This window comes from Netta rufina, assembly GCF_964035555.1.
Source record: "Netta rufina genome assembly, chromosome: 14".
Taxonomy (NCBI): domain Eukaryota; kingdom Metazoa; phylum Chordata; class Aves; order Anseriformes; family Anatidae; genus Netta; species Netta rufina.
The window spans coordinates 8651032-8667538 of NC_140137.1; the positions used below are offsets into that span (position 1 = coordinate 8651032).

A 16507-nucleotide genomic window follows, 5' to 3' on the forward strand; every position below is an offset into this window, starting at 1 on the left:
GCTGTTGTCATAGCACGTGTCTGTTATGAAAGCTACTTCCAGCTCCATTCTTGAGAGGTCAGGGTTCAAAGTTGCTCTTTCTACCAAGAGAACATCACACACAAAGAATTCTCAAACTGCTCTCAGCTGTTAGGATTGCTTTCTCTATTCTTAAAAGGCAGAAGGACATTAAAAGACCAATTGCCCAGCCCACTTCTTCACAATGTGCACAGAGACTATACCATGGACAGCTCTAAAGACATTTCTTTCCACTACATTAACATGACCTAACATTGTGAAGACAATAAATTTTACGCAGCTTCTTTATACACATTTATATTTTTTATATTTAGAAATTTTTCAGTATTCATAGTAGTAGACCACATAACGTAGACAGTAGGGGAGGAATTCTACAGAAGGCTCTTTGAAAGATCCCAATAATATCAATAACATTTCTCAGGAAAAACCTATTGACCAGACAGACTTCAAAGAGCATAAACCACAGCTTTGTGGGGAATGGAATAACCAAAACAAGAGAAAGGACCACCAGCCCTTCTACAGCCCCTCACACAACATTCCCTCAACACGTTACCTCAAACCTTCATAACTTCAGTGCTTTTCTTTCACCATCAGAATTTGCAAGCAAATCTCACCAAAGGAAAAGTTCAACAAACCTTTTCCCAATCTCATGCACAATGTACAAGCACACCTTCAAAGTGTACCATGAAGGGAGCTACATTTCTCTACAAGTATCTAAAGCCTCCTAAAGAGATAAGGGACAGAGAGGATTCTTTCTGCAACAAAGAAAATATTGGACCAGCAGTAAAAAGAAGCATTCAAAAAGAAAGTGTGGTAGAGAAAATCACTGGACCTGGGCCACAGTCTTCTGTCTGCACTGGAAAAGGCCTCCCTAAACCACCAAGACATCACTGAGGTTTTAAGCTGCAAGATAAGCCCTAGAGAGTTCATCTGGACTTCATTTTAAGAAATGTTCATCAGCTGTCATCTGATTTTCATGAGGTGGCCTGCTCATAGTCAAAGAATATGAAAATGGAAATGGAAAGGCCGTATTATGGGGACCTTTCTCATGCCACGTCTCGTGACCAATGAAGACAGATTCAGTTTCAGCTTCTGTTTCATTTCCCATATACACAAATATTTGTCTCCAGATGGCTGATAGGACCTTCTCAAGGCAGATAAGGACTTGCTGCAGTACAAACTCTGCATTTTCAAATGTAAAGGTCCTAGCCAGAAAAGGAAAATATGAAGCACAACCTTCCTGAGAACAAAGACCTGCAAATGGAATTATAGCTATGAAGAAACTCTTTGTCACAAAGTTACAATAAATAGGAGTGAAGTAATGAGGATTCTCACAGGTATTATAAGCCATAATATGCAGGCATCATAACACCACATGCACAGTTTTTCTGCAAAGCATTTTATTACCAGATATTTAAAGTTACCTTTCAGGGAAAGAAAACCAGGATAAAATGGTGCATAAATGCTGCAGGAATTGGCACAAATTAGGAAGTCAAACCTTTGACTGAACGATATCACTGCTGAGCTACTTCTTTTCCACATTCAAAAAACAAAACAAAACAAACAAACAAAAAAAAAAAAACCAAGCAAAAAACAACAGCAACATAATAAAACCAAACAGAAACAAACAAACCAAAATTCCACCCACCATCATTGCTCTGCATTCACAGCATTCATTTGTACCACTCACAACATCCAAGTTCTATCCATATTAAGGCCACTGGCAAGAGCATTTCATCCAGTGACATTTTAAGGAAACATGAGGATATTAAAGACTGTCCTGACAGCACTAAACAGTCACACTGGGAATGGAAACAGCTCTCACACTCCCATAAATCAAAACACATTTTCCAGTCTTTTCAGGGTTCTCTGGCATTTTGTCATAGACAACAAACAAAGCAAAAATATGGAAAGCACAGAAAAGGAACAAGAAAATAGGACAAGAATCCGATCTCAAACTTCAAGCAACATTTTAAATCCTAGTCAAATATTATGCAGCACAAACTAAAGCCTAAAAAGACGTGTTACCCAGGCCATTATTCCACCACACACACTGAAACAGCAGCATAGAAGAATACATAGACATTTCTATGCTCAAACCATCTTCATGCAACAAGAGAACAGTTGCACAGAAAAGAAAGGAAAAGCAGCTAAGTGAAACATGAGGTCCTTGAATATTGTTTCAAGACCATCCCAATTCACTAAAACACCACGCAGGCATTCTCGTTCATTATTAGAATTCACTATTGGAATTTTCTGTTACCAAGAATAGCGAGTGCTGAATGGGTTGAAAGATGCATCTTGCCTTCCAGATATTCTAACATGGAAAGGAAAATTCCACCTATTCCCTCCCCAGAGCGAGGCCCATAAAAGCATATCACATTCCTCAACACAGCTATGCTGTTACTCGTAACTTAGCCTATCCATGTAGACAAAAGACTAGGAAAAGATAAAATCAGACAAGCAAAAAAAGCATTCAAAGAGAAAGTGTGGTAGAGAAATTTACAGGAAAGATGGCATGGTCTTCTCTGCATGCAGGGAAACACCTCCCGAGAGCACCAAGAAATGGCTCAGGTCTCAAGTCTTCCTCTGGACTTTACAGTAGGGACATCATAGCAAGACAAGCTCATCGACTCTCATCAGTTTTTCCATGCTGTGCCCTGCTTATCTCAAATGAAAACAAAAGTATAAATGTAAATGACTTACTATGGGGCCTTTTCTCATGATAAATCTAGTGAGCAATTCCCTTATACACTACCTCTTGTCTCCAGATGGCTTATAAGACCTTCTCAAGGGAGAGAAGGATTTGCTGCAATACAAACTTTGCATTTTCAAATGTAAAAATCCTCTCAAAAAAGGGAAATATGAAGCACAACCTTCATTGAAACAAATTCTTAAAAATGGAATTACAACTAGGAAGAAACGCTACACCCCAATGCAGATAGCGGTAGACTAATGAGGATTCTCACAGGTATTAGAGGGTATTATACTAAGGAATCAAACCCCTGCATACACAGCTTTTGTACAGAACATTTTGGCATCAGAGGATTAGCGTTGCCATTCAGGAAAGCAAAACCAGGATCAAATGGTCAATTATGCTGCAGGCATTGTCAAAATTATGAAATCAAACTTAATATATGCTAGAGAAGTTGGCATTCACAATAAAATCGTACCACTGCCCAAACAATATCACCACTTATCACAAATTCTCTTCAAATTCAGAACCAACGTCCCAACTTCACTCCTCTACATTTACAGCATTCAGTTGCACCACGCTCACTAATCACCTTCGAACTGTATATCAACAACTAATAAGGACTTATCATTCTGGAACATCGTGAGGGGAAGCAGAACACCGAGGGAAAGGCAAGGAGAAAGAAGGGAGGCAAGCGCCGAGACGGAGGGCGTCCGCGTGTCCGGAGCGACTGACTCACCGGGAGGGCGTCGGGCGGTGCGCCGCGGGCGCCGGCAGCGTCTTCCCCGAGCAGCGGCGCGGCCTTGTCGGGCGCCGGCCGCGCCGGGAGGGTGTTGCAGCAGCTGTCGGCCGCCCAGCGCCGCTGGCTCTTGCGCGAGTCGGCGGTGAGCGACACCTCGTGCGAGTAGGAGTGCAGGAAGGCGCGGACGCCGTCGATGCCCACGAAGTGCGAGGCCGGCACGCCGCGCAAGGCGCCGCTGGCCGGCGGCAGCAGCTGCGAGCGGCGCCAGCGCCGCAGGCGCAGCGCCAGCAGCAGCAGCAGGAAGGCGACGAAGAGGCACGACACGGCCGCCACGGCCAGCACCAGCCAGCGCGTCAGGCTGCCGCCGGGCTCGGCCGGCGCCGCCGCGCTGCCCAGCTCCGACAGCAGCTCGGCCACGCTCTCGGCCAGCACCACCGTCAGCGTGGCCGTGGCCGACAGCGCCGGCCGGCCCTGGTCCTTCACCACCACCACCAGGCTGTGCCTGGGCGCGTCGCGGGCCAGCGGCGAGCGCGCCGTGCGCACCTCGCCGCTGTGCAGCCCCACGCGGAACAGCCCCGGCTCCGTCGCCTTGGCCAGCTCGTAGGACAGCCACGCGTTCTGCCCCGCGTCCGCGTCCACCGCCACCACCTTGGCCACCAGCGCGCCGGGCTCCGCCGAGCGCGGCGCCAGCTCCACGCCCGTCCAGCCCGCGCCCGACGCCGCCGCCATCGGCGGGTACAGCACCTGCGGCGCGTTGTCGTTCTCGTCCACGATCAGCAGCCGCACCGACACGTTGCTGCTCAGCGCCGGCGCGCCGCCGTCCTCCGCCCGCACCCACAGCCCCACCTCGCGCACCTCCTCGTAGTCGAACGAGCGCAGCGCGTACAGCGCGCCCGTCTCCGCCTGCACCGACACGTAGGACGACAGCGGCGCGCCCCGCACGCGCCCCTCCGCCAGCCGGTAGCGCACGCGCGCGTTCTGCCCCCAGTCCGCGTCCCACGCCCGCACCGTCAGCACCAGCGCGCCCTCGGCGTTGTTCTCGGGCAGACGGGCGCTGTAGCGCGCCTCCGCGAACACCGGCGCGTTGTCGTTCACGTCCAGCACGCGCAGCGCCAGCACCGCGCTGCTGCGCAGCGACGGCGACCCGCCGTCCGACGCCCACACCGTCACGTTGTACTCCGACACCTCCTCCCGGTCCAGCTCCCGCGCCGTCACCACGCTGTAGTAGCTGCCCACCGAGCTCCGCAGACGGAAAGGCACGTCGCCGACCAGCGAGCACCGCACCTCGCCGTTGGCGCCCGAGTCGCGGTCCTGCACGTGCAGCAGGGCCACCACCGTCCCCGAAGGCGCGTCCTCCGAGATCTCGCTCAGCGCCGACGACACAGTCAACTCGGGCGCGTTATCGTTCACGTCGGTCACCGAGATCGAGACTGTAGCTGTGTCAAAAAGGCCACCACCGTCATGGGCTTGCACCTCCATTTCGTAGGAGTCGCCTTCCTCGAAGTCCAGGCTCCTCAACAGCCTGATCGATCCCGTCTCGGGATCCAGAAAAAATTTGTCTGTTTTTGCTGCTGTCACTTTTATGACCGAATACTTAATCTCGCTGTACAGTCCCTCGTCGGCGTCGGTGGCCGTGAGGGTGAGCAGGGTGGAGCCTACGGGCACGTCTTCGGGCACGCGCACAGCGTACACCGCCTGGCTGAACACGGGCGCGTTGTCGTTGGCGTCCAGCACAGACACGCGGATGCGCGCCGTGCCCGTCCGTGCCGGCTCGCCGCCGTCGCTCGCCCTCAGCACCAGCTCGTGAAACGCCGCCTCCTCCCGGTCCAGCGCCTTGGCCAGCACCAGCTCGGGACGCTTCTCGCCGTCGGCTCCCGCCTGCACGGACAGCGAGAAGTGCTCGTCGCCGCTCAGCTCGTAGCTCTGCAAAGAATTCCTTCCTAAGTCCGGGTCGTGTGCCACGGTCAGAGGGAAGCGCGACCCGGGAGGTGTCATCTCGCTCATTCTCAGTTCCTTTTCTGATTCTCCGAAACTGGGTGCGTTGTCGTTAATGTCCGTGATTTCAACTTCGATCTCGTAAACTTTCATCTCGCCCTCCACGATCACCTCACAGCGTAGCACGCATCGCTGCACGCCCTCGCACAGCTGCTCTCTATCTAGCCTCTCCGCCGTCACCAGGTGGCCGCTGTTCGCATGCAGTGTGAAATACCGCGTCTTACCTCGGTCCAGGATGCGGGCGCCGTGGTCACGGAGCGCCGGCAGCTGCAACGCCAGGTCCTTGGCCACATCGCCCACGAAAGAGCCCTTGGGCAGCTCCTCGGGCACCGAGTAGCGCAGCTGCCCCCACGCCGCCTCCCACGCCGCCACCAATACGCAGCACAGCAGCGCTCGCTGCCTCCGGCCCCAGAGCCCTTCTCTCGCCGCGCACATCTCCGACACGGCCCCGCCGACACCGGACACCCGCCGACACCTCTCCGCCGCAGCCCCGACTCTTCCCCTGTTGTTCCGGATCAGATTCTCGCTCTGACTCACGCTTCGTTTCCCGTGCCCGGCTTCGGCCCCGCCGCCGCCCATTCACGCCAGCTTTTCCGCCTCGGTGCAGCACGGCTCCGTACCGCGGGGCCGCTCGCAGCCCGCACGGCCGCCGACACAGCGAGCGACCGGGCGAGCCGGGCCGCAGCGGGCGGGGCTGGCTGCAGCGCTCCGCTCCTTCCTCTCCTCTCCTCCTTGGTGAACAGCGGCGCCCGCAGCCTTCGCCCGGCACTGCACGCACGGCTCACAGCGAGCGCCGCCGCCCTGCCTCTTCCGCGGAAACCTTCGGTCCCCGCGGACACGGCGCCACGGCACATTCCCCTGCGACACGGCCCAGATGTTTCTTTTCGTTTGCTTCTGCAACGCCTTCTCTTCTTCGAGGAGAAGGTCGAATGCATTCTGGTCTTCACGGCGGTTACGATCAGAATGAAGGTAGTGTCCTCTTCTTGATATCTTAGTTCTACTGCATAGCAGGTAAAATTACTCGTGTTAATTAGGCCTTAAATTATTCATAAATATTACACCTTCTTGCAGAACGATATTCACTTGAACGAACTGGAGAGATCATTCTTGCACTCATCCTTGAATGGATATTTTCTTCTCTTTTCAACACTTTAATTTGTACATTCATTTATAATTATTGTTGTCGTTCCAATGTCAACAACTGATACAAATCATTTCCCCCTGTAAGGGTGCAGCACCAAGAAATAAACAGGTCTTCAGCTCTCTGACAAGCCTTTGCACTCACTCCACATCCGTGTTATTTAGCAAGCCAGTCTGGGCACTCACCTCTTATTAGTTTCCCCCACTATAAATGCAGTCTTGGAGATCACAACAGCAGAAGATGCTTTTCTAACTTTCATTCACTTAAATGGTTTTCTGGTAAAATACCTACACATAAAACAGAAGAAAACCCCAGGGCATTCACTTTGAGTGTATCAGAGAACCATGAGACACGAGCATGGCAGTGTACACAGAGGTGTAAGAAGAGGGCAGAATTTGGCATCAGTTATCAAACATGTACAATACATTTATCTGAGAAAAAGCCAAAGAAAGACTTGGGATCAGTTACAGCACTACATTAGTGCTTTCATGGAACACCTGTTCCCACAGCATCCTTCTGCTTTTCTTTGACTTCTCCTTCATACATGGTGGTGACTTCAGTCTGCACCCTTTCAACTCAGACACCTCTACTACATAGGCACTTTTTGCCATATACTTTATTTTCAGGGATACATTATTGCCTCTAAGGACCGGGACACCATGATCAGAACAGAAATGGCATAGCCCTTGGCATCAGGCATGAAACCAAAGCATTCCCCAGCCAAAGACACACTGACCCAACTATTTTACAGGCTCTAAGCCTGCTTCTCAGCCACTGTACTCTGCAGTCACAGTCTTTATCTGCATCATGGACAACATCCTACTTCTCACTATCCATCAGAGAAAAAATAAAAGGGCATATAATTTTCTGACACTTTACTGAAAGAGAAATATATCCAAGTAGTTCTCTCCACAGAAGGAAATATTCAAGGTCTGGAAGGAAACTGCTCCCCCAGTCCCACCATTCTGACAGATCTTCCAACCTTTTTAGGGGTCTCTGCCACACTCAAGCCCAGTTCAAACATTCACAGCAAACAAGGCAAAAATGTGAAAATTACACAAACGAAGGATTTCACTGTCACTCTACAGATGTTCTTTTTTCATCTGCATCAACATTAGATGGAAGTATACCCCTTGAATTTCATTCTTTTACTGAGGATATGTTTGAGGTTCTGTGGGGAGAAAATTTAGAACGGCCAAAGCCCAACTGGAGATCAAGGTGGCTACAGCTCTTAAAGACATCGAAAATGATTTTATAAATCCATAAACAAGAAAAGGAGGACCAAAGACAAGCTCCATCTTTTACTGGATGTGGAGGGAAAACACATTGACAAGAGATGATCTCCCTAATGTGTTTTTGGTGTCAGCCTTTAGCAACTTACTAAACTACTTAGACAGATGCAAGTCTATGGGGCCAGAAAGGGTCCACCCAAGGGTACAGAGGAAGCTGGTGGAAGTGTTCACCAAGCCACTTTCCAATATTTATTTGAAGTCACAGCTATCTTGAGAGGTCCCAGTTGTCTGGTGGCTAGCAAATGTGATGCCCGTCTACAAGAAGGGCCCAAAGTACAATCCGGGAAACTACAGGCCTGTCAGTGCTGGGGAAGCTTGTGGAACAAAACAGCTTTAGTGCCATCATGTGGCACTTACAGGGTAACCAGGTGATCAGGTTCAGTCAACAGGGCTTAATGAAAGACAGGTCCTCCCCTTCATGAATCTGATCTCCATCTGTACAAGGTGATGTGCCAAGTAGATGAGGGAAAGGCTTTGGATCTGGTCTACCTTGACTTCAGTAAACTTTTGAACACTCTTTCCCACAGAATTCTCCTGAAGAAAATGGCTGTTCATGGCTTGGACAGGTGGGCACTTTATTGGCTTGAAAACTGGCATGTTAGTCAAGCCCAAAGAGTCACTGTGAATGGCGTTAAATGGAGATGGATGTCGGTCTCAAGTGGTGCCCCCCAAGACTCAATATTGGAGCCAGTTCTCTTCAGATTCATTTGTCAATGACCTGGATAAGGGGACTCAGTGCACCCTCAGCACATTTTCAGATGACACCAAGTTAAGCACAAATGTTGATCTGCTCAAGGGTAGGAAGGTCCTACAGATGTATCTGGATAGGCTGGACCAATAAGACAGGGCCAGCAGCATGTGGTCCAACAAGGTTAAGTGACAAGTCCGTTGTCTGGGTCAGAGTAATTCCATGCAGTGCTACAGGCTGGGAGAAGACTGGCTTAAAAGATGGCTAGCCAAAAGGGATCTCTGAGTATTGGTTGATAGCTGGCTAAATACGAGCCAGCAGTGTGTTCTGGGGGCCAAGAAAGCCAACAGCATCCTGAATTGTATCAGAAATAGTCTGGCCAGAGGGACTAGGAAAATGGTTGTCTCTCTGTACCCATCTCTGGTGAGGCTGCATGTCAAATGCTGAGTTCACTTTTGGACCCATCACTAAAGGAAGGTTACTGAGGTGCTGAAGCAGGTCCAAAGAAGGGCAATGGAGCCATTGAAGTGTCAAGAGAACAGGTCTTAATAGGAGTGGATAAGGGAGCTGGGGTTGTCTAGCCTAGGGAAAAGGAGGCTCAGGGCAGATATAAAATTCCTTTATGATTACCTTAAAGGAGGCTAGAGCAAACTGGGAGTTGGCCTGTTCTCCCAAGAACCATGTGATAAAACACTAGGAAAACACCTCAGATTGTTTCAAGGGAGGATTACATGGGACATTAGGAAAAAAAATCACTGAAAGGGTTGTGAAGTTTTCATACAGGCTGCCCAGGGAAGTAGTTGAATCACCATCCTTGGAGGTCTTCAAAAAGTATTTACATGTAGCTCTTAGTTACATAGCTTAATGTGAGACTTGGCAGTGCTAGGTTAAAGGTTGGGACAGATGATGTAAGAGGTGTTTTGCAATGATTTTTTTCCAAATGATTCCAGGATTCTATGACCATGACTGATGTCATAGGACATCTGTTAGAAAAGCCACTTTCAGCTGCATCCTTAAGAGGTCAGTGTTCAAAGGCTCCTCTTTCCAACAAAAGACTTTCACACATGAAGAATTCCCAAAGTATCCCAACTGTTATGATTGCCTTCCCTATTCATAACAGGCAGAAGGACTTCACCAAAAGACCAATTGCCCAGTCCACATCTTCACAACGTGCACACAGTCTTCACCTTGGACAGTTCCAAAGACATTTTTTTTTCCATAACATTAACATGACCTAATAAAAACATTGTGAAGAGAATAAATGGTATGCAGCGAGTTTATAAACATGGATATCTTTCAGTATTCATAGTAGTAGAGCATATAAGGTAGATAGTAGGGAAGGAACTCTCCAGAGAGCCAGAGGGCTCTCCCAAAGTTCCCCAAAAAGCTCAGTAACATTTCTCAAGCAAAACCTATTCAGCAGACAGACTTCAAAGTGCATAAACCACAGCTGTATGTGGAATGAAATAACTAAAACAAGTAGAGAAAGGAGTGTCAGTCCTTCTACAGCCCCTCACACAACATTCCCCCAACATGTCACCTCAAACCTTCATAACTTCAATGCGTTCCTTTCACCTCTTGAATTTGCAAGCACAGATCACCAAAGGAAAAGTTGAACAGACAATTTCTCAATACCATGTAATGTGCACAATGACACCATCAAGGTATACCAATAAGGGAGGTACAGTTCTCTGCAAGTTTCTAATGCCTTCTAATGAGGTAAGGGATAGAGAGGAGCTGTTCTCCAACAGGGACTGGGTCATCGTAAATATATTGGTAAGTGAATGCCCCTCTGCACCACAGAGACATTCCTCCTCTACTAACATCATGTCTACATCTACCACCCAGACAAAAAATAAATTAATAAAAAAATGGAGGAGAACACACAACTAACCTGATATCTCCAGTCTTCTGCACTAGTTCTAACTTTGTTGAAATGCGCACCTCCTGGCTTACTAGGGCAAGGCACATGAACACATAACACATTCCCCAGCAAAGCTATGCTGCTATTGACAACACAAGCTACATGCAGGAAAGAAACACCAGGAAAAGAAAATATTGGACCAGCAGGACCTTTTTCATGTTAAGTCTTGTAATCAATGAAGACAGACTCAGATTGAGCTTCTACTTCATTTCCCATATACACAAATATTTGTCTCCAGATGGCTGATAGGACCTTCTCAATGCAGATAAGGACTTGCTGCAGTACAAACTCTGCATTTTCAAATGTAAAGGTCCTAGCCAGAAAAGGAAAATATGAAGCACAACCTTCCTGAGAACAAGGACCTGATAATGGAATTATAGCTATGAAGAAACTCTTTGGCAAAAAGTTACAATAAATAGGAGTGAAGTAATGAGGATTCTCACAGGTATTATAAGCTATAATATGCAGGCATCATCACACCACATACACAGTTTTTCTGCAAAGCATTTTATTGTCAGAGAATTAAAGTTGCCTTTCAGAGCAGGGAAACCAGGATAAAATGGTGCATAAATGCTACAGGAATTGGAGCAACATATAACGTTAAACCTTTGAATGATACTGAACCACTTATTTTCCACGTTAAAAAAATAAACAAAAATAAACAAACAAACCAAACCACCAAACAACAAAAACAATAAAACAAACAAACAAACAAAAACCTCTCACCATCTTTGCTCTGCATTCACAGCATTCAGTTGCACCACTCACAACATCCAAGTTCTACCCATATGGTGGCCACTGGCAAGAACATTTCATCCAGTGACCTTTTTAGGAAACATGAGGATATTAAAGACTGTCCCGACAGCACTAAACAGTCACACTGGGAATGCAAACCACTCTCACAGTCCCATGAATCAAAACAGATCTTCCAGCCTTTTCAGGGTTCCCCATCATTTTGTCATTGACAACAAACAAAGCAAAAATGTGAAAAGCACAGAAAAGGAACAAGAAAACCGGACAAGAATCCAATCTCAAACTTCAAGCAACATTTTTAAACCTAGTCAAATATTATGCAGCACAAATTAAAGCCTAAAAAGACACGTTACCCAGGCCATTATTCCACCACACACACTGAAACAGCAGCACAGAAGAATATAAAGACATTTCTCTTCTCAAACCATCTTCATGCAGCAAGAGAACAGTCACACAGAGTAGAAAGGAAAAGCAGCTAAAGGAAACGTGAGGTCCTTGAATATTGTTTCAAGACCATTCCAATCCACTAAAACACCGTGCAGGCATTCTCATGCATTATTTCAATTCACTATTGGAATTTGCTGTTACCAAAAATAGTGAGTGCTGAATGGGTTAAGGGAAAGATGCATCTTGCCTTCCAGATATTCTTACATGGAAAGGAAAATTCCACCTATTTTGTCACCAGAGTGGGGCCCATGAAAGCATATCACATTCCTCAACACAGCTATGCTCATAACTCAGCCTACCCAGGTAGACAAAAGACCAGGAAAAGTTAAAATCAGACAAGCAAAAAAAGCATTCAAAGAAAAAGTGTGGTACAGAAATTACAGGAAAGACCACATGGTCTTCTCTGCATTCAGGAAAATACCTCCCTAGAGCACCAAGAAATGGCTTAAGTCTTAAGTCTTCCTCTGGACTGTACAGTAGAGACATCATAGGAGGACAAGCTCATCAACTCTCTTCAGTTTTTCCATGCTGTGCCCTGCATATCTCAAATGAAAATGAAACTATAAATGTAAACGACTTACTATGGGGCCTTTTCTCATGACAGGTGTTATGAGCAATTGGTTTCCCTCATACACAACATCTTGTATTCAGGTGGCTTATAAGACATTCTCAAGGGAGAGAAGGATTTGCTGCAATACAAATTTTGCATTTTCAAATGTAAAAGTCCTCGCAAAATTGGAAATATGGGAAGCACAACCTTCCTACAAATAAAGGCCTGAAAATGGAATTACAACTAGGAAGAAACACTACACCCCAATGCAGATAGGGGTAGAATAATGAGAATTTTCACAGGTATTAGAAGGTATTATACTAAGGAATCATACCTCTACATACACAGTTTTTGTACAGAACATTTTGGCATCAGAGGATTAGCATTGCCTTTCAGGAAAGCAAAACAAGGATCAAATGGTGCAAAAATGCTGCAGGCATTGTCAAAATTATAAAATCAAAATTAATATATACTACAGAAGTTGGCATTCACAATAAAATCGTACCACTGCCCAAACTATATCACCACTAATCACACCTTCTTTTCAAATTCAGAACCACGATCTAAACTTTACTCCTCTACATCCATAGCATTCAGTTGCACCATGCTCAATATTCACCTTCGAACTGTATGTCAACAGATAATAAGGGCTTATCATTTTGGGATATCGCAAAGGGAAGCAGAACGGGGAGGGAAAGGCAATGAGCGGGAAGGGAGGTAAGCGCCGAGACGGAGGGCGTCGGGGTGTCCGGAGCGACTGACTCACCGGGAGGGCGTCGGGCGGTGCGCCGCGGGCGCCGGCAGCGTCTTCCCCGAGCAGCGGCGCGGCCTTGTCGGGCGCCGGCCGCGCCGGGAGGGTGTTGCAGCAGCTGTCGGCCGCCCAGCGCCGCTGGCTCTTGCGCGAGTCGGCGGTGAGCGACACCTCGTGCGAGTAGGAGTGCAGGAAGGCGCGGACGCCGTCGATGCCCACGAAGTGCGAGGCCGGCACGCCGCGCAAGGCGCCGCTGGCCGGCGGCAGCAGCTGCGAGCGGCGCCAGCGCCGCAGGCGCAGCGCCAGCAGCAGCAGCAGGAAGGCGACGAAGAGGCACGACACGGCCGCCACGGCCAGCACCAGCCAGCGCGTCAGGCTGCCGCCGGGCTCGGCCGGCGCCGCCGCGCTGCCCAGCTCCGACAGCAGCTCGGCCACGCTCTCGGCCAGCACCACCGTCAGCGTGGCCGTGGCCGACAGCGCCGGCCGGCCCTGGTCCTTCACCACCACCACCAGGCTGTGCCTGGGCGCGTCGCGGGCCAGCGGCGAGCGCGCCGTGCGCACCTCGCCGCTGTGCAGCCCCACGCGGAACAGCCCCGGCTCCGTCGCCTTGGCCAGCTCGTAGGACAGCCACGCGTTCTGCCCCGCGTCCGCGTCCACCGCCACCACCTTGGCCACCAGCGCGCCGGGCTCCGCCGAGCGCGGCGCCAGCTCCACGCCCGTCCAGCCCGCGCCCGACGCCGCCGCCATCGGCGGGTACAGCACCTGCGGCGCGTTGTCGTTCTCGTCCACGATCAGCAGCCGCACCGACACGTTGCTGCTCAGCGCCGGCGCGCCGCCGTCCTCCGCCCGCACCCACAGCCCCACCTCGCGCACCTCCTCGTAGTCGAACGAGCGCAGCGCGTACAGCGCGCCCGTCTCCGCCTGCACCGACACGTAGGACGACAGCGGCGCGCCCCGCACGCGCCCCTCCGCCAGCCGGTAGCGCACGCGCGCGTTCTGCCCCCAGTCCGCGTCCCACGCCCGCACCGTCAGCACCAGCGCGCCCTCGGCGTTGTTCTCGGGCAGACGGGCGCTGTAGCGCGCCTCCGCGAACACCGGCGCGTTGTCGTTCACGTCCAGCACGCGCAGCGCCAGCACCGCGCTGCTGCGCAGCGACGGCGACCCGCCGTCCGACGCCCACACCGTCACGTTGTACTCCGACACCTCCTCCCGGTCCAGCTCCCGCGCCGTCACCACGCTGTAGTAATTATCCAGCGCCCGCTCCAGGCGGAACGGGACGCTCTCCTCGATGCTGCACCGCACCTCGCCGTTGGCGCCCGAGTCGCGGTCCTGCACGTGCAGCAGGGCCACCACCGTCCCCGAAGGCGCGTCCTCCGAGATCTCGCTCAGCGCCGACCGCACCGAAATCTCGGGCGCGTTGTCGTTCACGTCCATCACCGAGATCGCGACTACAGTCTTATCGGAAAGGCCGCCGCCGTCATTGGCCTCAAACTCCATTTCGTAGGAGTCGCCTTCCTCAAAGTCCAGGCTCCTTACCAGCCTGATCGATCCTGTCTCGGGATCCAGGTGGAAGATCTTCGACGCTTTGTCAGTGATTTTCTTAAATGAGTATATCACTTTGCCGTAAATTCCGTCGTCAACGTCGGTGGCCGTGAGGGTGAGGAGCGTGGAGCCCACGGGCACGTCCTCGGGCACGCGCACCGTGTACACCGCCTGGCTGAACACGGGCGCGTTGTCGTTGGCGTCCAGCACAGACACGCGGATGCGCGCCGTGCCCGTCCGTGCCGGCTCGCCGCCGTCGCTCGCCCTCAGCACCAGCTCGTGAAACGCCGCCTCCTCCCGGTCCAGCGCCTTGGCCAGCACCAGCTCGGGACGCTTCTCGCCGTCGGCTCCAGCCTGCACGATCAGCGAGAAGTGCTCGTCGCCGCTCAGCTCGTAGCTCTGCAGGGAATTCACTCCCACATCCGGGTCGCGAGCTTCGACCAGGGAAAACCGTGACCCGGGAGGCGTCGTCTCGCTCATTCTCAGTTCCTTTTCAGCCTCTCGGAAGCTGGGTGCGTTGTCGTTAATGTCCGTGATTTCCACTTCGATCCTGTAAACTTTCATCTCGCCCTCCACGATCACCTCACAGCGCAGCACGCATCGCTGCACGCCCTCGCACAGCTGCTCTCTATCTAGCCTCTCCGCCGTCACCAGGTGGCCGCTGTTCGCATGCAGAGAGAAATACTGCGTCCTATCTGCCGACACCACTCGGGCGCCGCGATCGCGGAGCGCCGCCGGCTGCCGCGCCAGGTCCTTGGCCACGTCGCCCACGAAAGAGCCCTTGGGCAGCTCCTCGGGCACCGAGTAGCGCAGCTGTCCCCACGCCGCCTCCCACGCCGCCACCAACACGCAGCACAGCAGCGCTCGCTGCCTCCGGCCCCAGCGCCCTTCTCTCGCCGCGCACATCTCCGACACGGCCCCGCCGCCACCGGACGCTCGCCGAGAGCTCCCCGCCGCCGCCCCGACTCTTCGCCTGCGGCTCCGGCTCCCGCTTCGGCTCCGGCCCCGCTGTCGCCCGCTCTCGCCGGCCCCTCCGCCTCGCTGGAGCTCGGCTCCGATCCGCGGGGCCGCTCGCAGTCCGCACGGCCGCCGACACAGCGAGCGACCGGGCGAACCGGGCCGCAGCGGGCGGGGCTGGCTGCAGCGCTCTGCTTTTTCCTCTCCTTTCCTCCGTGGTGAACAGCGGCGCCCGCAGCCTCCGCCCGGCACTGCACGCACGGCTCACAGCGAGCGCCGCCGCCCTGCCTCTTCCGCGGAAACCTTCGGTCCCCGCGGACACTGCGCCTCGGCACATTCCCCTGCGACATGGCCCAGCGCCGGTGCGCTTGCCTTCTCTTCTTCTAGGAAAATATCGAATGCATTCTGGTCTTTAGGGCCCTCAGGAGCAGAGTGAAGGCAGGGTGTTCCTCTCGCTGTCCTCGTTTTTCCGCATGGGAAGTAGATTATTATTTTTTTTGTTAATTCAGCCTGTTAATAGTTGTTAGTCTCAACTTACTATTGCAGAAGTATTGTGTACTCCACGAATTTCAAATGTCATTCTTGCCTTCCTTCTTGGTTTAAAGCTTCCTCGGCTTTCCAACAATCTATGAGCAACTAATTCAGTTTCGTTGTAATTTGTGCTGTTGTTTTAATGTCAACAACTATATAATACAGTTCTTCCTGTAAGGGTGCAGCAGCAAGCAACCAGCAACCCCTCTCAGCTCTCTGAGCAGGCTGTGCATGCGCTCCACATCCCTGCTATAGAGTAAACCAGCTGGAGCACTCACCACTGGTCGGTTTCACCCACTATAAATGCAGTCTTGGAGACCACAAGAGCTGACGATTCTTTTCTAACTGTCATTCACTTAAATGGAATTCCAGAAAAAATGTCTACCAATACACCAAATAAAAAACCCCCAGGCATTCACTGTGAAGGTAGCAAAGACTCATGAGACATGACCACGCAAGGGTATTGTAGTGTCTTGCAGTT

At 51.3% G+C, this 16507-nt stretch overlaps 2 protein-coding genes across 2 annotated transcripts; both read right to left on the reverse strand.

Moving 5' to 3' along the window:
* Positions 1-2421: 2421 nt before the first annotated feature.
* Positions 2422-5885, reverse strand: LOC311214690 (protocadherin gamma-A2-like; the record flags this gene model as incomplete). The annotated part of the gene is made up of 2 exons (XM_084295416.1): positions 2422-2457; positions 3453-5885. The coding sequence occupies 2 exons, from the start codon at positions 5883-5885 to the stop codon at positions 2422-2424; spliced, it is 2469 nt and encodes an 822-aa protein (XP_084151542.1).
* A 144-nt stretch (positions 5886-6029) lies between these two features.
* On the reverse strand, positions 6030-15444 carry LOC311214691 (protocadherin gamma-A9-like; the record flags this gene model as incomplete). Its single annotated transcript, XM_084295417.1, has 4 exons — positions 6030-6450; positions 10466-10526; positions 12865-12871; positions 13012-15444. The coding sequence occupies 4 exons, from the start codon at positions 15442-15444 to the stop codon at positions 6030-6032; spliced, it is 2922 nt and encodes a 973-aa protein (XP_084151543.1).
* Between the last annotated feature and the right edge of the window lie 1063 nt (positions 15445-16507).